The sequence below is a fragment of the Phymastichus coffea genome, unplaced genomic scaffold, assembly GCF_024137745.1.
Source record: "Phymastichus coffea isolate CEN01 unplaced genomic scaffold, Cenicafe_Pcof_1.1 PCOF00028, whole genome shotgun sequence".
Classification (NCBI taxonomy): Eukaryota; Metazoa; Arthropoda; class Insecta; order Hymenoptera; family Eulophidae; genus Phymastichus; species Phymastichus coffea.
In genome coordinates this window covers 336,436-360,681 of record NW_026706839.1, presented here as the reverse complement: position 1 = coordinate 360,681, position 24,246 = coordinate 336,436, and the positions used below count along the sequence as shown (strand labels likewise).

Here is a 24,246-nt window from a genome sequence, read left to right as displayed (position 1 = left end):
TTTCGGAAAATTACGTAAGGCTGCGGCTGTTCGTCCAGAAAACGCTTCTCAACGCGCAGGTTATCCGTCAGTCTTATCGGAAGAAGCGCAGCGATGCGAACTGATTGCCTCGACTCTTCGCCACCACGCGCCTTGTCGTGAGAATCGTATATCGCGCGCATTAATATAAAAATGTCATTACCAGCGTAGAAACGATCGAATAAACTGTCACTTCCGTTCCACTTAATGGAATAGTACCAATTTTTATTGAATTTAGAAATGTTTAATTGCGCGTTCATAATTTGCTCGTCTTTGTCATAAAGTTAGGGAACGATGCGATAATTACCAAACGTGACACTTCACCGTTGCAATGAAATTTTTTTTAAAATGTACACGTGACTGAGCCTTTTTCCTCTCCGCGTTTGATCTTTCTTTAATGATTTATATTCAACAATCAGTCGCAGCGAAAACAAGGATAAATCTACTTAGTAAAATATTCTTAAAAGCGCAACGAACCTCAAAATTGCCTCTCTCGAAGAATAAATTGAAACTAGACCGCGAGCCTCTAGTCGAAAAAGAGACAATTGGCGCGTATAATCTAGGCCGAGTGGTTAAAAAAGCATCGCGAGAAGAAAGAAGAAACAAAAATACGAAACTAAAGAAGAAAATGGCGCGGTACTGACGACGAAGTAGGCCCGTCACTCGAGAAGAGCGCCGAGTATCATCTACAACGCAGAAGGGTGGATACGACGCTTCTGGCCCCGTGAACGGGCCTCTCGAGTGCTCCACCCTCGTAACCCCTCGAGAAAAAAAATCCACGTATATACCCCCTACTCGATTCGCAACCAATAGCACGTTTGGCTTTCTCTCTCTTCCCTCGTGTACTTGTTTCCTTTGCCCTGCGGATGTTTGAGCATCGGTTGGATGATGCTGTAAGTTATAGTACGCGTCGAGTGCGAGAGAGGCTCGTGTCCTTTTTGTTTGCGTTCATTGGTTGCTAGATGGTGCTTCGGGAATTCATGCTTTTGCCGCCGTCATATAAAATTAAAATTAATCTACGTCGTTCGGGACTCTACGATTAAATAATTCCTCGACGAGTTAGAGCTATTTATTGAATGGTATAATGAAATCGTCTATGCATTTGTGTTCGATAATAGTAATAACTGGAATGAGGATCTTAGAATGAATTATTATATTTATCAATTTCGTTCAATTCATTGGAATAATCATTTGCAGTTGAGATTCTGGTTCGTTCGATCGACAGAGGTCTTGACATATGATTTATCTTTCAATTTAAACTGATAATCGTTCACAAAGGGGTGCATTTCATTATTACACTAACTGAAATCGAATTGAAAATAAACAGGGTCCAAGGTGTAATCCCGTCAGCTTTTTTTATGAGATAATTTTCCAGCAAAATATCCTTACCCTCATAAACATCATAATTCATCCAGTGAAACTCAATTTTCACAAACGCAACTGAAAAGAATAAAGAAAAAGAAGAAATCTCGCGATTTTCCATCATTTTACCTCCGCACGATGACGTGCATGTACCACCCAGGTATAAATAATACAGCCATCGCATCGGCAATTAGCCTCTCTCTCTCTCTCGGTATACATATACTCGTCATCTGTCAAGGCTTTTTTTCCCTACATACGTTCACTCCGCCTCCCTTTCAAACGTATTCGTATTCTCTCGCGTATATACCTTCGCGCATGAGTGCCTTTCGAGTGGCTGCTTGCTTGCTCGCTCCACTTGATTTCCTTCTCTTCTTCTCTCGTTTTTTTTTCTTTTTTTTTCGCATTGCGGATTGCGCTCTTTCGAGTATTGCAAAATAGGCGAGTGGCGCGCTTTCTTCAGATGATTATGATCGATTGCGGTGTGCCTGCTATTTTTTTTTTTTTGTCAAGCTTTTCCAGAAATCGACCGTTATGATTCGTTGAATATTTAACGTGCGTAATCCATCGAGCGCAAAGTCAAACTCAGCCGTTCGGTGCGAAACTGCTAATTATTCAAAAGGCGAAAAGCCGCTGAAAGCCTCTCTGTGCGCTCGCCATTTATCAATGAACCGCGAGCGGCAGCTCTTCCTCATTCCACATGCGCTTGGCTCATTATTTACTTTGGCTCGCGCCTGCAGCGGCGGCAAACAAATCTGCGCGCGCGCACCCCGTTGGCCGACACGTTTGCTTCTCCTTTTCTATTGTAATTCGCTCGCCACCGCGTTCGCCAGGTTATCGTCACGGATGAACACCGAGCGGGATATGGCGAATTAGAGGGACTTGATGTTCGATCGATGAAGAGCCGCGCGAGCGTCAAGAGCGGGGCATTCGATCGATTTGTACCGGACAATTGTTTCAGCGGGAGAAGGCAATCTCGGGTATGCGATCAAGCGTCTTCATCTCTGAATTGTATTATCAATCGCCAAGGTTGGCTCATTGCTATAATAATCCAAGGCCTTCGCGTATCCGTCTGATAGATCTTGACTTCCCTGATTTACCGTCTGTCGACGCTTTATTTTCTGTTTCGCTTCCTATCGCCGATGAGTTTTGTGCCAAGCACTGCATTCTTTTGTTCTGTCTAACTTCGATTCCCCGTCCCTGCTTGGAAAAAAAAATAGCAAATCTTCGATGAGCTCATTTTACAGTGTCGAGAGAAGAGTAATGTACTGTGCGCTGCGATGGATGAAGATCCTACGGATTTTATCTTCGAGGGAGATACTCATTGAGACATCTTGCGTGATTTCCTTTCCTTAATTTTTATTTTTTTTATTTTTTTAGTTTTATACAAATCATTCGTTAGTTTACTAATTCTTTTTTGCAATGGAGAAAAATAAAGTAAGCGTCTGTAATAGAAAAGCAAGGAAAACGTTAATGCGCGTCGTTATCAGTTTGAGGCTCGATTTACCGAAGTCTCTGCCAGCAACGAGTTGCTCTAAGATACATTTTTAATCTGGTCATTTTTAACAACTAATATGTTCTGTCTCTTACAATTGATATGAATTGTTCCGCGTGGAATATATAAGGTTCATAGTGTGTATAAGACGGAATGAAAAAGTTACAGCAGAAGTGTAAAAGTCAGTGAACAATTATTGCTAGTACGGTGAAATTTATGGAAGATAAAACCTTAAAGATTGAATTTTTTCATTACTGACAAATTATAATTTTAATTGTAATGTATGCTTCTATGTGCTATAAAATTCTTAATTTTTGTTTCAGGTAAGCCCACTGCGACTTTTTCTCGTTTTACATAAAAAAATGCCCTCCACTCGCGGTAAGCTTATCTTTTACATCTTCTTTCAACTCAGAATTAAAAGAACATTCTCGTCAAATCATCTCCAAAACGACCTCGTCTTATCCACCATCGCCTCGAAAAAAAAATCCATCCGTCCGCCTTTTCCATTTATCCTCGACATTCGTCGTCGAAGAGAGAAAAAAAATGCAGTATTCAAGCAACAATTTCGCCGACTGAATGCGCTCTCTATTTGTATTTTGGTTGTTTGTTTGACCTGCTGCAGCAGTAAATCCACCCCTTTCGCAATGAGTAGATTGATAACGCACGCTTGATGATATACCGCTGATAAGATATAATACTGCCGAGTTGCTTTCCCATTTCCGACCCTTATGCATATACCCATCGCGGAAGGCAGAGGGTTGCGATTCTCGACGTAGCGTTATATATGGAGAAGGGCTAAAGAGTTGTCCTCTATACAACGGCGCGTAGCAATTTTTATTTTTCCCTGTCGGTTTACAGTTGGCAAAATTATACGCGTGGTTGACTCGGAGCGTCAGAGCGGCCATTCGGCTTGGAGCGTTCATCTCGGAATAATCAAATTTTAAGGTTGCCCGCACTACGACAGAGCAATTACGTATCTTTCAATCGAAATCGCGAATAATATGCGCAATCACGTTCGCAAACGCTTACTTAATCTTTTTCTCATGTTGAACGCAATCAGTTGGAAAATCTGCGAATATAACGACAAAATTAGGTATCAGATGCACAAAATAAATTCGCCAAGTAGATGACTAACGCTGAGAAGCACGAGGAGGCTTCCGCTGCAGAAAAAATCTCTTTGCCTTCGTTAGAAAGCAGAAAAGAGTCATCGACGGCACTTTTGTAAGCCAAAATTTCTCTCTCTCTCTCTCTCTCTCTCTCTCTCTCTCTCTCTCTCTCTTTCTCTCTCTGTCGAGAGTAAAAGGAAGCTCGAAACTTTTGTTTATGAGCTCGACTTATGGCTGATATATCGTCGTAAGTACACGTCAAGAGAGAGAGAGAGAGAGAGATCCTTGAAAAACGTAGGCGACCATCTATGCATATGCATGCTTTGCTCGGCGTGTATGCGCATTGGCTTGAGATAGAGAGGGGGGAGGGGGTGAGTTTCAAGCTCCGCCCCACGGCTAAACTAACCCTCTTTGTCGCTAATTAGCACGATACGAGTGAACGAGACTGGTAGGTAGCTCCATTGTTGCTGCACTGCCTGACTGCCATGTTCGTTATTTACCCCGCGGGGGGTTCGCTGCTGCGTACGCGTTGCACCCACTCTTCGCCAAAAAGGAAAACCGAGCAGTTGACAGTCGCGCGACCAATTGCGATTTCGCTCTCCGAGCGCGTTCGGAGGGACTGTGCTTTTCGAGATGAACGGAGAAATAGCACCAGAAAAATATTGGTGTTTCTCGATAGCTTTTTAAAGAAAAATATGGTACTTATTTATTTGAAATAGTTCGCGCTCAAAGTGCAATTGCATGCCATCCAATAAAATTTTTTATTCAGTTTTAAGTTTCCGTTCTATAATACAATGTCAGTAATACATTATCCATCATTTTTAACCTTCCATAGAACTATTCTTTAATTGTCTTGGTTGTGCTAGAGCTTCTCATTCTTTCGTTATATTTTTTCAACAGGTTCGATGATTGGCGTAATTCGTCAATCGATTTTTTCAAATACTGGTTAATTTCCTCGTTTGAACCTTGCCCTACAAGTCAAATCAATCATTACTTTATAATTGAAATGTTGGCTTGATCATTTTATATTGACGGAATCAAAATTTGTAGAGAACAGAAATATTGATTTAAGGGAAAAACAGTTTCAGTCTTGACATGTAGTCCAATCATTCTGTTACATGGATCTATTCCTGAATAGACAAAACTTTTTATTTTTGCTTTCGTTGTGAAAATGATGTATATAATGGAAAAGTAATATTGATTGATGAGAGATTTTCAAACATTGTTTATTTATCGTTTAATAAAAATACTGCTTGTTTTTATTTACATGCTTATATTTTTTCTAATTATTGTATCAATCTGAGCTTGCATTATATTACTAAGAAAATTTTACAAGAGGATCAATATATAGTAAAGTTAATTATAATTCTTTTAACAGCAATTCTTTACATTATTTGTAAAAATTAAAAAATTATATAAACGATCATATATTTAACAGTTTATAATGAATTTTATTAAAAAATAATGAAAGAGCTCTCTCACTTGCAAAATTAATTTGGGAGTTTGCCATGTTTGCCAAGAGAACAACTACGAACGTTAACCATAGAAGTAACTTCATATTGACGTCTCTCTTTCAACCGAAAAATCAGACTCACAGAATGAAGAAACTCTACGACCGTTTTTATACGTACAAAAACAATTTAAAGATAACTATATGGTTTTACGATCGTCGTCTCTTCGAGCATGTATTATGAGTTTTCTAAACATTCTTTTCAAGCTAAATATAAAGGGAACCTGAAAATCGCGTGCTTGAGTCATGCAATTGTGAACGTAGCGAAATATAATAATGAAGAAATATAATAATAATTGGGGTTAAAAATAATAAAAAGGCAAAAGATCAATTTACGTCATTTATCTATTTACTTTAACCGGAAATTTCAAAATTTGGTTGAATACTATTATTTTTCCCGTTCCTGAATGACGAAAACTTTTTAATACGTAATTACATGTAATTGATTTATTATTTTCTAGAAAGAATCATTATCATATTAGCTTCTTTTTATAAAATTCAAAGGAGACCTCGCGAATATTTGAATGTATATAAAATTTAATAGTTTTTTTAAAGATAAGAGAAAGCCTGTTAAAACGCGATGATTAAAAAAAGGTTATTCCCTTACCACTTCCGCTCGAGGAATCGTCATCAGATTCCTCAGAAGATTGGCAGTGAACTTGGTAAAACGATAGCATAAGCAAGTAGCTAAAGATCAGTGAGACCATCATTTTGACTGCTCGATTCTTGAAGAAACCTTGTACGCCTTCAATAAATACAGTCCAAAGACAATGCCATTGCAAAAGTAAAACAAAAGTCATAAGTCTATTATATCTCTTCTATACGTGCCTCCACATAATCTTACATTTGCAACGTTTTTAAAGATCTCTCTGAGTTCGTGCAATAACTTCCTACTGTCGACATTGTCACGTTAGATCTGCGTCATGCCACAGCGAGAAAAAAAAAAAGAAAAGAAAATCTTGGCGGCAGAACAATATAAATCGGCAAGAGGATAAAGAGAGAAAAAAAAGGTAGCCGTAAGCTTTACCGAGGTTAAAAAGGAGGAAAGAAGGTGCATTATTGGCGGCATGTCCGTCGTAAAACCGATTGGACACGTGGACAGTTTATATACGGGGAGCGAGAGACGGAGAAAAAGAAAATCCTAAAATAAACCGTTTATCGCTCGAGCGCAATTTCATTCCTGACAAAGGGATAAAAATTCTTATTGTTCTCTGTACCGTGTGGAATTTGTTGGTGTTTCACAGGGAGAAGTGGTTCAGTGGATTTGGAATCGTGAGCATTTTATTAAATTGGCACTAGTACGTAACGACACCATTAGTACGTGATGTTTTTTTGTATTTTGAAGATAAAACTCTCATGAAAATTGTCAATAGTTTTAAGGTTTTTTGTGGACTTTATATCCAGTTCTTTGTAAAAGTGATAACGCAATCGTGGCTTTATATACCATATAGATATATTTTTTCTTTTATTGTCGTTTATATTATTTTATTGAACTCAAAACAGTTTGAGTAATATATATATTGGAAATTACGACAATTGATTGGAGCTCAGTTAAAAAAAAAATATATATCTGGTAAAACTTTATAAAAAAATCGGTAGAATGCTTCAAAATGGTACGATAATCTTGAAAAAAAACCTGTTATTGTAACGTTTTTAAAAATCGTCCTTTGATTCCGTCGAGCGCATAACTCGACGGTGGAGATAATTTTGATTTCGCCTCTATAATGCAATTGATTGTAATGTTACCAGATTGCAAGCGCGTCTCGTGCAAAGAAAATCAACGCGTCGTTTCATGCCTTTATGGCGATAGCATGCTCCAGTTGTAGCTCGAAACACCGATTTTCGCACTCTCGCAATTAGCCGTGCTCATTAACTCCCTGGAGCGTGAGCGCGCCAAAGCACATTTCTGCCCTGCGCGGCGCGACAACAAACGCCCGTGGTATTTTTGAAACGATCGGCGAAAAAGAAAAGACATACTTTCGGGAGGTCTTGAGGGAATCGGTGTCTGGGTCAATCTTTTTTTTTCTTTTGGTTTGTTTGAGATGGAACGCGGTTTTTCTGCGAATAATTATTTTCAAGATTGTTTCCTTGCGGAAATTGTTTTTTTTTATATATAAATCGTTTTTTTTTCCAATTTTCGAATACCCGTTCTCGTTTAAATCTCGTAGCAGTTTTGTAAGTCGAAGCTTTGCTTAATCCAGTAACTAGAAAGGTTTTATTTAGAAATGAAAGATTCGCCGAGAGCCTGAATTGAAAATTAAAACGAGAATACGCACAGCATAAAAGATGCGCACCAGTCGCGCCGAGCGCGACATTTCAGGCTTTTAGAAGGATCCCCGACTAATTCGTCAGTGAGGGTGACAGTGCGCGCAGTAACAATTTTTCGTCTCGAAATGAATACTTTCGTATTGAGCGTCATCCCATCGTCGCTATACGTCGAATAGAATTTCACACCTGCCACTTTTACTAACGTCTCCTTTTGAGCGTTGGCTCATTGCCGCGCGGGTTCAATTAGCTTTGCGCGCCGTCGTAAATTGGCAAGCATTGATCGAGAAACGACGACGCGTTTTTCCTCGTTACTCGGGGCCTTGGCCTTTCGGCATTATAGCGGCGCGTCGCTATAAAACGACGACGCGCTTTCGAGTCGTAAAAGCTCCTCTTCATCACGGTCGTGTGGGCGAGATATTGTGTACATACAGATTGGCTTTTAGCGATCGCTATGAATTTTCTCAATTGCATTATTCTCAGGTACGTGTTTATAGTTGCTGAGATTTTTTTTTGCCGCGCGAGATACTGCTAAGCGTATTAAAATTGTTGACTGTCTTTCATCGAACCGCTATCGATGGCTTGGCTATTTGTCGCGAAAAGTATTTTTAGTAAATATAAAAGATCATCTTGTATTCAATATAACGAAAGTCATCATCTTCCATTAATCATAAGGTATTGTAAATCCGAAGTTGAGGGTCAATCCTTGGATAAAATAAATTAAAATCAACGACTAATTCGCATTTTTCAACGTTTTGCTGATCGATTGTCAGCTTTTTCTGGAAATAATTCTAAACATAACTTCTCAATAATTTCGAAAAAAAACTTCATTATCAATGATAGTAAAATTAAATGGTAGGCTGGTTAAAATTAATTGATCATATTGAAAACACTCTCTTGACCAGAACACATCAGCGAAACGTTGTTGGCTTTAATCTATTTTATCCAAGGGTTTAATCTACAATTCGATGTTTTTTTACCATACTTTATAATTATTTGTATTAACATTAACAGACTTTATATCGTTACAACTAAATTGTCGTAAAGTTCTCTAAAATTTTTCAATATTGGATGTAGCATACCACCACACTGCATCAGTAATCGACAAATATATTTCATCACATCGTTCGCGAAGGTAAAGCTTCAGTCGAAGAAAAGCAGAGAGCGCAAATCTAGCGAATTAAGCTCGTCAAGGCGACGCAGTTGGTCGTTCGGCTCCTGCAAGTGTTTAAAGAGCCGCTGCTGCGGCTGACTTGGTTAATCGGCCATCCTTTAACCCTAATCACCCGTGGCGTGCGCGCGAGAGAGAGAGAGGAAGACAGAGAGAGAGAGAGAGGGAGAATTGAGTTGGCAGAGCGCAAGAAATGCCAAGACCGCACAGAGAGAAAGCTAATGTGACGTTTTTGCAGTCTGCGCCAAATGAGACTTATTCACCTCTTTTTCATCCGAGTTGAATTCTCTTTGTCGTAACTAAAGCTCGCGAAAGGGATCGAGAGCTATAAAACAGATATTCTAAGCCTTTAAGCTCTTTAAGGGGGGGGGGGGTGTATTTAGTCGAGACACAAGTCGATTCTTATGCGCTGTCGATAGAACTCTTGTGACCAAGTCGGCTGAAGCGGATAAGTGGCGTATCTTTCGGCCAGTGACGTTCTTTTGTACTCCGCAAAAAGAGTCTATCTCTGAAAACGAAGTTGACCTCATTGCAAGCTCCCGCAAATTCAACTGTACTTGTTTGTCGTCGGATCCATGCGGGTAATTTTCCGCGCGAATGTTAATTTTCGCGTTGAACAATTTTGCCAAGAGAGCAACATTGCTCTTTCGAGAGAACGACGCGAATGGAAATTCCTGAAAGCTTATCCGGGAAAAAGTTCAACGACAATTGTAAACACACGATATAATCTGAAAGGCGCGTACACGCGTAAATTTTCTGGAGATATATTTGCATATGCTTTATTCATTGAAATTTTCGTCGCGGACACTTCAGCGCGTTCGAACAGTGCCTGTCTCTGTATTTTCTCTTTCAACAACTTCACTCAAAGAGACGAAATGAAAGTTTATAAATGGTTTGCACGTGATATTTCTTATTTTTCTGTAGTTAGTTATTCATATTTACACATTCCGTTAGGTCTCCTACAAAATTGAAAATTCTTGTGAAATTTTGTGATTTAACCAAACGTTCGATTGAAAAACAATATACGCGAGCGTTACATCGCCAAAGAAGCGCGCATCTTTTTATATTTTTACATTGATCGATCGTTCGGCAATCTTAAACGCTTTCGAATCGTTGAGTCATCGATATCTCACCGCGATCGTCTTATCCGTAGACGTATTGGGCCCAATTAATTAGATAAGTGCGCAAGCGCAACCGAACAATCAAAGGCTAAGCGCGACACGTGCAGTAAATTAACCACTAAGAAGAGGCGATGTAATCGCTCATTTCCTTTGAATCTTTCGCACGTGACTCGATTTATTCATTTTACGGATGTGGTGTATTTCGAGTTGTACAGTTGTAAGGATGTGGTCGGCGAATTTATCGCGAAATGATTTTTGTTTGTAGGAGTCGTTTAGTAAAATATTAATGTTGAATTCGCAAATTGAATTTTAAACTCGAGCCACTGATTTTATTATCCAAGTGCCATTCATGGATTTGAATATTGCTCATTCATGGCAACGAAAATTCTTATTTTAGTAGGAAGGTTTTCTCCATAGAAAACATTTCGACACCGAATGCAAGCCAATTGACCGTTACATTTGGTTCAACGTTGAAGCAAGGAAAACATTTCATTAATTAACGCCAGCAAATAGTTGACGTTTCATTCATGCTCTAACGTGAGTTAACTACGTATTTTCTTTTTCTTTTTTGATCCTCGAGCTCTACCTCTTCGAGCTTATGCATCCGCTGTCGATAACGTGTTTGCGAGAAGCCACGTCTTTCGAAGAATCGTGGGAAAAGCACAGTCCCCTCGCGTGTTTCAATCCCCTGAGTTCGAAATAGGTCATTAACGCAAATTGGCGCACCCGTTTTCGTCTATCGTGCCGATCAGGCCGGGCAAGAAAGAGTCGCTGACGCATCGGCTCTCGGTAGATTCGCGGCGAAAATCCACAATGATCGATGCGTTATTCGATTGTTTTTTTTTTTATTTTTTTTTTCGAGGATGAACGTCGAGGAATTATTGTATTTGGTATAGGCTATCCGTGCTGAATTGCTCTCGCGGCTTTTCGACGACGACGAGAAAAAGAAAAACCGTCGTTGATCCGCGCGATCACCAGGAAATATGACTAACTGCGCAGCACTCGTTGTAGAGGCCGAAGAACGAAATTTTTTTTTCAAGCAAGAGCAGATGCATCACCCCGTGATATCTAGCAAGAAGCGCTTCGTCGATCGTTATAATGAATACCAAATAGCGAAGCATATACGTGTTGCACGCGCCCGTTTAACGAGCTATTAATGAAGCAGCAGCGAGTCTGCTGCGGTTATATTGTGTCGGCCAGTTGTGTATGTGTACTTGTGTGTGCTTTCTTTTTTATACCATTGTAAGTTGTGCATTTTCAGCGTGGTTATATGGTAGTAAGGTTGTTTCGCGAGTAACGAAGTATTTCGGATAATACTTGTCAGAATTGTAAGGAAATAACGAGTTGGTTGAAAAAAACGATACTACGACTCGCATTTTTTCAGTCTTCGTTAGTTTTTCTCGATTTTTCGCTAATCTTGCCTGACAGCTCAGTCACGAATGCCTTGAGCAACATCTGTAAATGATAGCTGTTCAGATAGTTTAATTGAAATCAGCCATAATATCGATATGAATAAAAAATAATTAAGGCGATATTAACATTGAACGAAAGCGTATCCGTGCAGCCTTGTGGAAAGGCAGAAAAATTAACGCACGAAAGCCACGAGAATTCGCTACCATTAAGAAGCGATTTGGCGAGTACCGCCGAGAGCTTATCAGGATACACGTGCGTTTCGTAAAACACTGCCAATCGGAATGCCCATTGTGCTGGGCCGCGTGCAATCGCGGACACGAATCATTCGGCCCGAGTGATTTTCCAATGAACGCGATCTCCATAAACTCACGAGCGCGGACGAAAATCGAGTTGAAGCTCGCGATGTATAAAACATCTGTCTGCACGTTGTCGGCATTGCCCTTTGAGGAAGTCGTGTACCGCGCCGCGAAAGTTTCAGCGATATAGCTCGACATCGCGCTACACGCACGAGCGGCACTCGACGAGGCGGATCTTTTAGCTCGCACGCATACTCGTACGGTGAAAGGCTGATTCAACCAGAGGACATTTACACGCGAAATTGTTTGCCGTGAGCTTGTAGTCTGGGAGTTCGATGATTTATAAATTTGCCACACATGATAATCAACTTTTCGACCTGCGCTTGGCATTTCATTGCGTAAGACCTTAGCCGAAGGTATTCTTATAATTCTCGCCAGAGCCCTACTGCTAATTGTAGATTAGGATATAGCTTGACATTTTTTCATTTTTTTTGGATTGATTTGCGGTCATAAAGATACAAATTGGTGATTGTATACGGAGCACGTAATACGAGCATGCTTGAGTTTTGCGCGAGCGTGCATTTAAAATTGATCATACGGCTATACACGTTACACTCAATCTTATTGCAGTATCATTATGTACCATACTGGATTTATATAACATACAGAGGGAGATACGGTGATGAAGAATTTCAAGCGAGTATCGAAAAGAATCCGTTATATCACGTCTATTTTAAACCGCATTTCACAAACCATACCGCAAAATAACCTTGATTGAAAATTTGTTTGTTACAACCAATTGTTGTTATAATTAGATCGCACTTTAAAATTTGTTATTTGGCGCTTGGTGAACTTTTTGTTTGGCTAAGGTGTGATCTAGTCGAACTGGAGTTTGAGTTTGATAATTTGAAATGTCGAAAGGCGGCTATATGTTCTGATTGCTGTGGAATGATATTTATTTAGAGTTTGTATACATAAATTGAACTGCCGATAAAGAACCAAGACAACAACGCAAATTAGTAACTGCGATTGATCCGTTCGTTCGAAAAAGCATAACAAACTAATTTCGCTGACGTTATAATTAGAGCCATTATCACCGTCATTAAGAGCTTTCGTGAATTACATGACAACAGAAAAGCCCACAGCCATGAAGATGTCGTGAAAAAAAAAAAGCCGCACACAGGCTGGAAACAAGAGCGCTCGCATACTCGTCACTCTTTCCCTTCGTTAATCTAAAACTGCACTCACTTTCGCTCGGTGACTTCTATCCCGTTTAACAGCCGCGAAGCACGAATATTCTCCGATATAGCTCGCTTTACCGCAAGGCGCACTACTCAGCTTGATATCCCTAGAGCATTTGCGCTCGAAACGTTCTGCATCCTGCTCCCGCGCTCTTTTCGTTGTCATTTTGAAAATTTCGATTTGAGCTCTCATTTTTTTAATTGCTCGCTCGCTCGCTCGCGCTCCTCTCCCTTTGCTTTCAGAGTGATTGTAAGACGTTCGCTCCGTAATCGAATCCTCGCGCGTGAGCTCTGCAAAGGAAGAAGGAGGCAAAAACAGCAACGACGCTCTCACGAGGGCAAGACGGGGAAAATCACCGAAACGGCAGATCGGCGTTCGCGAACAATGCGACCCCCGAAAAAATAAGCGAGCCCCTCTAATTAAAAAGCTCAGCCTCGTTCTCGCAAAACGCGCGTTTCACCCCCTCTGGGCGATGTACGCGCACGCGAATCGATCGGGAAAACGTTCGGCCCTTTCCCTTTCTCATCGCGATCGCTCTATCCCAAGATTTTGACTGCGCACGCATACAGCGACGCCTCGAAGACGAGCGATGCTCAAAATGGACTCGAGCGCAAAGGCTTCCTTCTTACGTTTTCATTGCTGCTCGTCTCCTTCCGCCGTCAGTCTACGTCTTGAAACTGTTTTTACGTTATTTCAATGTCCCTCGGCTTATGGTTGCGCCTTCGATGCGTCTGCTCGGCTATCCGCGATTGCCCAAAGGTCGATCGAAAGCACAGGAAAGAGCAATATGCCTTTTTCTCGTAAGGCAATCGTTTATTAAAAAGTCAGCGCAGAAATAAAGTCCGAGCTAATCAAGAGTGGCGGCGACGTTGTCGAGCCGAGGAGCAACGAAACTAGCGGGGCGAGGCCCAAATGGGCCCTATCGCTGTCAGCCGTACAATGGCGGTTTATGACGAGCAACACGATACCCCCCACCCTCTCCGCTCGTCGTGTACATATAATAAATACAATTCTCGCGCACGCGGACTGCCGCCAGATGCGGGTGCTTTTGTCTCGCGAGCTTTGATCATTTCTTTCTTTTTTTCCTTTATTACATCGTTGCCGATTGTTTCTGCGTTTCACATTTTTTCTTTTTTTTTTTTCTTTTTTTTCTTTTTTAAGGGAACAACTTCGTTCGACGATGGAATATTTCAACGGGCGCAGAATCGCGATAGTTTAGTCTAACAAAATTACATCGAATCCGAGTAACCGTACGCCTCTTGCGGCGGAGTTCTTAAAAATTGTCGCATACGATATCCGCTGACTTGGCAAATCGAAAGACACTGGCGGTGTATGTAGCACGCATCGGTGCACGTGCGCAGCTCGAATGGACGTTTCAGCGATGCATGACGGGACTGCCTCTTTATTTTGTCGAACATTTCTCTAAGCACGGCAGCGTTCTGCTAGCAACGCGTTAACGAGCAAAGCCATTAAATGTATCGTCACCATGTGAAATTATTACCGAACGCGCGCTCAATGGAATTTGTGCAAATCAGGACGATGGGTAACAAATAGACAAGACTCTTAAAATGACGAATTAAAATCGAGTGGAAAGAGGAGGCTATCGTACGATATGCCACGGATAGATAATAACGTTGGAGTAAATAAAACTAACACCTATCAACGAGCAACCGAATCTAGCATTAGTGTGATCGTTTGCCTATGTGGAGAAAACAACATATGTAAATATATATATTTCTTGCACGTTCTTGGTTACGTAGTTTGATAATTTTATGAGACGTATTTTACCCAAGGAAACTTGGGCTTCGGTAAGTGGCAGCATCTTCGATGACTCGCGGGGTAAAAGCTCAGCGAACGTCGCGAACGCCGAACAGAGCGGGCAAGAACAGATGTGCTTCCGCGGCATGCGCCAATGTGAAAATACGGAGATTGCTCTTGTTCGGCGCGAGGGCTCCAATGACTGCAATTCTACAGTTAAGACGATACGACGCAAGTCGTTCTCTAGGAATTTCATTATCTCTTTACAATGTTGTTTGACCAGCGAGATAATCGCGAGGCGCTCGTTTTTTTCGCGCGATACACCGCGCACGGCAACGTAATTGTCCGAGCAGGGGGGGGGGGGGCTTCGCCGCGCGCAAGGTGCAATCAATCGCGATATGAACGATCCGGGCTTCGATCGCGGCCAATTACGAAACTCGACGAGATCTTCCGGAGAATGAGAGAGATAACGTTTTTTGCCGGCGCGTCAAGTGCAAATTATTTTGATGAAGACATCATACTTGATACCGACGCAGTTATCCGTCAAAGTAGCTTTTTCGATCGACGCAGTAGGAGGATTGCGCGCAACGGACTAACAGCCCGTCATTACAAATGGTAAATCTTGCGGGCACATACACAGCGCCGAGGATTTTCGCGCAATATTGATTTCCACCAATGCGTGTATGTATATGTATGTGTGCGACTGCTCCTTATTTGCGTGGCAGCTCAGCCGTATCGTCAACAGGGAGCAGCGATACAAACCTTATACTAATTGCAGTCGAGGCCGCCGTTGAAATCCCTCCGCTTTGTGCCGGCATGCTTCTTTTATTTATTTTTTTTTTCTATTCCGAGTGTACACGCGAAGGGGGAAGATTCGGTTTTGGATTTCTTTGAATTTCTCGCGAGAGTCGCAAGTTTCACGAATACACGAGTTTTTAATTAAGTGGTCTTCGGCTTGATACTTAAGATGCCCCGTTTCCATTTTATCTTTGTGTTATATTCGCAATGTAGACATTTCTCATAAAATTATTTAAAGTCATAATCTTTGATACATTCTGTATAAGAATTTTGTATTTTCCTCGTCAATCTTCCATCAGCCAATAAATCTTTCTAAAATGAATAAACGCACCAACCGTTCAATCAAAATCTATGTAACTGCCCCGTCCAACATATCGCGCTTTTTCAAATGGGAAATCGAGAGAAACGCAATGATTTAGAAGATTAACTTTGTACCTCGCGATAAGGGGAAAAATGCGATAATTTTCGATGTGAGCTAATCTCCTAATAAACATAAGTATTTGTAAAGAGAAGTAGATAAATATTAAAATCCAACGGTGTCATATAAAAGCTGCGATTTCGAAAGCAGTGACAAGTTTCATTTTCTTACGGTCTTTTCGATATATTCCTTTAACGCCAACTGAGTGCTTTCGAGTTACTCATCTTCCAATGGATTATAAATAAAAAGCAATTTCGTAGATAAGCTAACTCTCGACGGATCTGAGAGACGGATCGCAGGATTTATTTTCGCGACTTGTGATAGAAATTTGCCGTATGCGCTTCGACTCTAGCGCAAAACTTTCGGAGCGATCGCAAAGCTCTCGACGTAATTAGTCTCAATTTCAAAGTCGCAAGATTAATAGTCATTAATACATGCCAAAGTGTTTCTTAATTACCTCCTGGTTGAAAGCTTCATCGAACAAAGTACACTCGTATCGTTAAAAGTATTTCGATAAATCCACGGTTTATTAGCGTCACAGATAGACACTTTAACGACGCTACTTCGTTTACCGAAGCGAAACTTTCTCGAATTAATATCTCGCGAGGGGTCGCCGCAGTGTGGCATTTAAAAATCACGCGCGCAACCTCGGCTCGTAATTCAAGAGTGCGCGAAACCGAAAATTAAGCCGTAAAATTTCGACGCTACTACGCTGGCGCGCGGAGAAATCCAGAAAATGATCGTTAATCACTGTGAAAGAGCCGCGTGCTGGCTACGCGCTTCACGTTGACTTGCGCGCTCAATCGAATTCTCATCTTTCTCCAGGCCGTCTACGTAGCTTTTCATTGAAAACGGAGATTTTTGTACGGCATTGAACTACCACAAGATTTTTCACATTTTCGAAAGGTTTTATTCATTCAGTGCGAATATCATTTACATACTCGTTAAATTGATAATTTACCCGTGACGCAATATACGATGAGCTGTGCTTTTCTTATAGCTTCTTCTTTTTCTTTCGACAGCGTTCTTAGAGTTTTCATTAAAGTGCCTGTTACTATCACTTTCCGTGTACGCATGAGCCTGGAAAAATATATCATTATGTTTATAAAAAACTTTGTTATGCTGTTTCATCAGAGTAACTTTCATCACAAATTCAGAGAGTTGTTCTGTTATTTAGTACGCATTCATTTTCCACTTCATAAGTCGTTCTAAAAAGAACTTTGTAAATTACTTATCGAAACTATCCTTACAACTATTCTGTGCGGATGTCACATCTTGCACGTTCATTACCGACTCATTCGTGCAGACAAGTTATGGCGCAAGACATTTATTCTGACACCAAGTTTTTCTTAATTAACTGTGACTAACAGCAGAATTAATTTAATGTTGATTTTGATGTTCGTTGGTTAGAATTTATATTAGATTTCGTTGAAAGCGCGTACAATGAAAATTCATTTTGTTACTTGTTTTGAATTGTCGTATTTATTATGCAAAAGAATTTCCCTTTGATAGCGTCTTTCTTAATTGCGCAAAACATCGCTGTGCTTAAAAATATGATTAAAAGGAAATCTTTGTATTAAGAATTTAATCATAAAGCAAATTCCAGAATTTCAAACTACGGTTATTGGTTAAAAAAATTATGGATTTTTTTTCCACGAGCACCATATTTTTCCAATCATTTTTTCACATCTCCCTTTTCTTTTATCACTATTTAATTTTAATTGCTACCATTGCCTTTTACAACGAATGTGTAATTAGTTATACATTTCTAAAATACTTTTCGCTATAAAATGTTTTTATGAATGATTTGATGGTATAAGTGTAACTAATGATTAAAATTAATAAATTATATTGAATAAGCCATTGAAATTGATCACGTATACTTATAATTTATCCGATTTGATGGGTTAACATTGGAATACGTTGATATTGATAACATATTATTTAACGTATGTTCGATAACCGATCAAAATCAAGTACTACTAGTATACGATCGAAGTTTTATTCCTTCATATAATGAGTCTCACGATCGTTCGATACATTGAAAATCGTCAAGATCGTTTCGCAAACATGATAAAATTTTGAACGATGTTATTCGTCAGTAACATACATTTTTATTCGAATGCTAAAGAAAAAGAAAAAAAAACAGACGAAAGCACGTAATAAAATAAAATCTCTGAACCAGCTGTTCAGCAGGAAAAAGAAACGGTCAATCCCGCAAAAGCAGTAGCTGACTTATCTATACAAAGAGCATCTATACACCACTCCGCAGAGAAATAGCCGATTGAATTTTTATCGTATCGCTACCGCAGTAGCAACGAGCGGCCAGTATCCTTCATCCTTCGCAACCGGTTCGGCATATCTTTCTCTCTCTCGTCCACGTAGAGCTGTAATTTGAGCGAAGCGCTGTGTAATTTTTGGCCTTTATAGCCCGCCGCTTCGGCTGCATACCTAATTACTGACCCACGCCGTGCGCATATTCCACCGCGGCTTTTATACTTATTAATTGCGGCCGGATATCTCGCGATGAACCGATAAATCTCTGTACCTTCGTTTCGTTCGTTTTCTCTCTTTTGCGCTCGAGAAAATTGATTTGAATGTCACGTTTCTTGTTTTTATCTTCCCTCCTTCACCGATAGGTTTCTGGGTATCGAGCAGAGGATAATAAGCCACGCAGGTCACGACGTAGGAGTGGATGTGCCGGCGCAAATTGGCGCTGGAGTGATCGGACCAGCGAGCGCCGAGAGGAATTGTAAGAACGTTCATCTCACGAGCAAGCAGCAGGTTATTTGCGTTCGAGCGCCGCCAGTTTTACAGGTGAGCAAATCGCACATGCATATGGACTTTCTTTTCAAGATTTGTACAATTAAGCTTTCGATGAACCATCTCATCGCGCTACACCACCACAATGTTCCCCATGTGGAGCAAACGACAACTGTCGGCTGAGCTTTATTTCCAAGTTCTTAACAATGAAAATGTACCGTTACTTCTATTATTTGCGAGAAAATCGTAGAATGTAATAATTAGTATTATCATGCTAAAACACACAATAGAAATCGTTCAAAGTTTATTCAAAAAGTGTTTTCATGGTATTAAAGGCTTGAGCAAAGAAAGAAAGCACCTACCTGTCACTTCAAAGCTTCAGTACTGTATGAGCAAAAAGAAACATTGAAAATCTAGACGAACTAATCTCTACTATAACCATATAACCAATGAAGCACAGACGGTAAGGGAATAGCAATTAGCGTAACGATCGAGCGTCATGGCAATTAGCATACAGAAGCAGCAACGTAAACGAGGAAAACCGTACTAATCGGATTGCTTCTCTGCGCGGTTCTTGCGGCAATGATTAACCGACGAAAGTGAGCGAGAAAGAAAGTCAACCCCGTTGAGCCTTTGAAAAATGTCCGAGACTGTGTATGCCTTTTTGCCTATTACTTGGAGTACCAGCACTTTTCTTTTATGCGAATTGATTTTTCTGGCTCACTGGGACAGATCTCACTTTAGGGATTAGGAATCGTCCTCTATATAGATTTTCTGTGTTCTCAGAGGCGATGCTTTCAAGGGGTATTGCACTTTTACGTGATTTTTCATTTCTTTCTTTTTTCTAGTTTCATTACTATCTACAATTCATGGAGAGATTAATTATAATCGGAAAATTGTTCGAGGATTGATGTTCTTGAAAACTTGGACATTAAAATTATCTGAACTTGTCGGTGTAAAATTTGCAAAATCTTTAAAAGGCTGATCTGTTTTAGAGAGAGAGAGAGAGAGAGAGAGAGAGAGAGAGAGAGAGAGAGAGAGAGAGAGAGAGAGAGAGAGCGACGAAACTTACTTTTGGAAAACTTGAGATGAAGAGTGTTGCTAAAATAGATTTATAGTTCTTTCGACATCCTGTGACAAAACAGGTTTTCATTAATAATTATACAAAAGCTTCCATCTTTATCTTTTCTGCCGGTTCTTTTTCCATTACGAATTTTCATCGTTTTGTGATTGTTGTTCACAATAAATACTTCTAAGTCATTGAAATTGAAAAAAATTAAATAATATTTAAAAGTTATTAATTTGAATCTTTCAATTAAATTGGATTATTGAAAAGTATTTTAATTTGCTTCACATGAGTTTAAATAGAGGTTGAAATTCTTATTCGTATGCGTAATCCGTAAAAAAGTAGTTATTTACCGCTGGGAAGCCAAAACCATATTTTTTTCGTTACCAAGACAACGAATAGCACAGCTATTGTATCGTTCGCTAAACAGCTGGACCAATTGAAATAAGTATCCGAACGCCGACTTCGAGTTGGGTATTCCAATTCGGCTTAAAGTAAGCACTTTCTCGAACTTCTCGAAGCGAGTTATAATAAGCCAACAAACGGTTACCGATGAACGCGCACTCGCTACAGACCGAAATCTGGAATCCGTCAGCGACGCGCGGAAGCTGTAAATGGCCCATAAAAATCGAAGAAGCCGCGGCGCGCTACCGCGTTTGAACTCGACTCCGACATAAAAACGCGGTTTTTATTATTTCGAAGATAAGCGTGAAACGAACGGAAATCTTTCGACGCTGAGATTCTGTTTGGGTTGGCTTGTGCGCTTCTCAAAAAGAAAAAAAAACTCGCTGTGGGAACGTTTCATGAATTTTCATCGTCTCGCAATGAAACGTGGCCTCTTGTTTGCTCGACAGGCGATCAGTGCAGGCGCGCGACTGGCCATCGAGGAATGCCAGCACCAGTTCAAATTATCCAGATGGAACTGCACCGTCGATCCCGACAGCGCCGACAATATTTTTGGCGGTGTCATGTTAGTCAGTAAGTAACCGCCATCGTTCTGTCGCTCGACGCGTCTCTCGACCAAACTCTTTGCGCTCTTCCAGACAGCCGAGAGGCGGCCTTCGTACACGCGATATCAGCGGCCGGGGTCGCCTACAGCGTGACGCGAGCTTGCTCGAGGGGCGAGCTCACCGAGTGCTCCTGCGACAATCGCATCAGGACGAGGCAGCACTCCACCAATTGGCAATGGGGAGGATGCAGCGAGGTGAGGCTGCTTTTGTCTTTTTTTCTCTTTTAGCGCCTACTCGTATGGCCGTGACGATGAAATCGAGTGCGAAGTGGAGCGATCGTGACGACTGACCCAACGACAGCGCCCAGAATTCATACAGAGAACTTCCGAGAAATATCATGTCGCCGCAACTTAAAAGGAGCGCGCGGGTCCCTTGTATTTACACTGAAAGCTCTCGGAACAATTGCTGAAACCCCTGATAATCTTGTAATGCTCAAATAGAAAAAATAGGAGGAGAGAGAGAGAGAGAGAGAGAGAAGAAAGAAACAAAAAAAAAATGACAAGCAAGGCTTTTACCTGGAATGGAAGTCGAGCCTTCTGCTCGTCGTATGCATTTCAATAGCTCGCGCACACACGACCACGGAAGACTTATCTCGTCGAGAGGTAAAAGCTCACCCAGAAGACCGCAACGCTCGCTACCGGTGCGTAAGCCGCGTTGCCGTGCACGCGCGAGAAACGTCATGTATATACCCACTGAGCTTTCGCTTTACCTGACTCTCTTTCACGCAGCGCTTACTCTTGAACTTGCGATTGTTCTTGATAAGGCAGCGATTGATATCTCGTGAATTTACGAGCACTTGACCAAGAGATTGAGTATCGCGCAGTTTTTTAAATAATGCTCTGTTAAGTGGTCGAGTATAATCTTCAAATGTACAATTTATGAAACTTATCGTATGCAGCGAAGTGTTATTGCAATACAAACGAAAATATTTCACCCTAAAACAGTATACGTCTACATATTTAAAGAAACAAATAAGTAAAATGAGCTATAATGAACTATAAAGAAAAAAAATAAATTTGAAATTGTCATCTCGATCGTTTGAGCTTTCAACCGCATGCAATTGTTTGCTCTGGGAATACCGAACTGCACCGCAATGCCATTCGGTAAAATTGTGCGCGCGACGCAGGACCAAACGTTCCAAATTGCAAAACGCAAAAAATGCAATGGAAAGGCTCAGGGGAGCTCTTGGCACTAAAGCTCTGGATACGCTGACAGAAGTTGTGTATTGAAAAGCAGCACGCCAAGAATGGTCGCATTCGATCGGTGCCGTCCCATTGTGTAATGGGCTTTGCTGCGCACAGGCTTGCGGTCGCGCGGCGATCGTTGCGTTGAAAAAGAAGCACACGCACACGCATACACACACACACACACACACACACACACACACACACACACACACACACACACACACACACACACACACACACATACACATACACAGAGGGGAAGGTTGTCGTAACTTAACAAGCTTAGCTGCCCATCTAATCTTCTTGTAAGCTGGCGATGTCTACAAGGGGTCACCTGTTCACGCGAAACGCATCCGCTTTCTGTGTACATGACAACAATATACATATATTCACAAGTTGCTCTCTCACCTACGCGTTCGCGCACAAATTCACTTGGACTTTTCATTTACTTTTTCTTCCGTTGATCTCGGATTTTCGTGACGCTCGGTGACTTTTTACGTTTTTCTCCAAGCGAATGCAAGCCTGCAACAATTCCAAATTCACGTTCGTTCTGGTACAAGCGTACGTGTTTTTTTTTTAATTTATCGTGAAAAAAAGTAATTATAAAAGTGAATAATGCACTTCGATCGAGAGAAAAAGAAACTTTAGCTACATATTTTCGATGAACTCGCAGGAATTTAAATATCTTGTCTTGAATTAAAAGTATCCGACTAGAAAAAAAGCGGTTGACATCGGTGAAAAAAAAATCCTAAATATATGTGCTATACAAAAGAAAAACAAAGACAAACATTGTCATACAAACGGCAGAAGGATCTCGCAGGGATATCCCTTGTTACGCGCGAGAAACTTGAATTTGCCTGGGCGCTTCTCCGGTACGTAGGTACATTATATATATATATATATATACATTGTGGTCGTATGCACACAACCAGAAACTGGGTTTCCTCGGATGATCCTGAGAAAACAAGATTTGTAAACACAGGAATGCAAAATCTTTGACTCTCTTTTTTGAACTGCGTGCGAATAAGAAAGCAACAAAATGCACTACAATAGCCGCAATTCCACCATAAAAATAATTTTGAAGTTTACGTCGTTGTGAAAATATGTGGGGATATTTATAAAATTAAAAATGAAAAATTACTTACCCAACAGGACATCCACTTTGGCGAGAAATTTTCACGCGAATGGTCAGAAGCTGGTGAAGAACCGATCAAGGAAGGTGAAATCCAAGGGCCCGAAGGCCTGGCCGGTCTTCTCATGAGGCGACACGACAGTGAAGCCGGGAGACGCGCAGTTCGCTCGAGGATGCAGCGCGTTTGTAAATGTCACGGTTAGTATGTCACGGAAATTTCGATTACGTGCGTTCCGATGAAAACTTGTTGATATGATGATAAACGTACATTTGGGTCATTCGATTATTCGCAATTCAATTTTCTGTGATCGGGATCGTGGGATCTAAATGTATCCGGTTGCGCAGGGGCTCTATACTGCAACTGCGCAATAAGTGCAATAGAGCCTCTGCGCAACCGGATACATTTATATCGATAGCATCCCAGCATTAAATTCTGACATAAGATGGAACCAAGCGCTTATTCGGCAATATTTCAGATTCAAAAATCTGCGTATAGTTTGCCGCGCGCACATTTAATGTTCAAATGTCAGGTCTACAATTTACTTTTCAAATTTTCATGAATATTGCTTATTGATGAGTATGCTAATGTAAAAAAAGTTTTTGGGATGATTAATAGATATCATTTATATATATTTTCTTCTTCTCATATATTCAAGTACTTCCATAAAATTAAGGCCTAATTCCACTAATTGTAGTTGAAAGTCTATCAATTCTCTATCATTTGCCATCTTATTGACTGCAATAATGTAAAGGTTAGATAGGCGTTCATTAAATATGGTACGTTCGGCGCTACAGTTTTAAACAACAGTCACTTTTGCTCACTACCGGTAGTGTTGGTACTAAATAATCGAACTAGATATTTTTAGTGATGTTACTAGAGTTGCGATTCGCGTCCGTATCCGTCCGCATCCGTACGTACCTATGGGACCGGGGCCTTATGCACGTTTGCAACGCAGCGAAATTTTCATCCAGTAGTAAGCGCTCGCATTGGTGCATTAGCTCTTATCATTTTTTAAGTTAATCCACAATTATCAACCGCATCTGCATTTTAATTATTTCATTTATTAATTTATTCATTCGTATGTATTGTTCCTAAATATTTCAAGAAACGCGTACGT

General features: G+C 40.6%; 2 protein-coding genes across 2 annotated transcripts in view; one reads left to right on the top strand and one right to left on the bottom strand.

The window, feature by feature from the left end:
- LOC131662908 (small ribosomal subunit protein mS23) overlaps positions 1-23,158 on the bottom strand; it is a 44,925-nt gene extending 21,767 nt beyond the window's left edge. Inside the window, exon 1 of the mRNA XM_058932898.1 lies at positions 23,142-23,158. The gene's annotated coding sequence lies outside the window, so the exon portion shown is untranslated. The remainder of the gene's footprint in view (positions 1-23,141) is intronic.
- LOC131662906 (protein Wnt-1-like) overlaps positions 1-24,246 on the top strand; it is a 45,347-nt gene that overhangs the window by 17,060 nt on the left and 4,041 nt on the right. The window contains exons 2-5 of the mRNA XM_058932895.1: positions 18,610-18,787; positions 20,654-20,777; positions 20,843-21,003; positions 23,149-23,326. Of these exons, the coding sequence (XP_058788878.1) occupies positions 18,610-18,787; positions 20,654-20,777; positions 20,843-21,003; positions 23,149-23,326 (641 nt within the window). The remainder of the gene's footprint in view (positions 1-18,609; positions 18,788-20,653; positions 20,778-20,842; positions 21,004-23,148; positions 23,327-24,246) is intronic.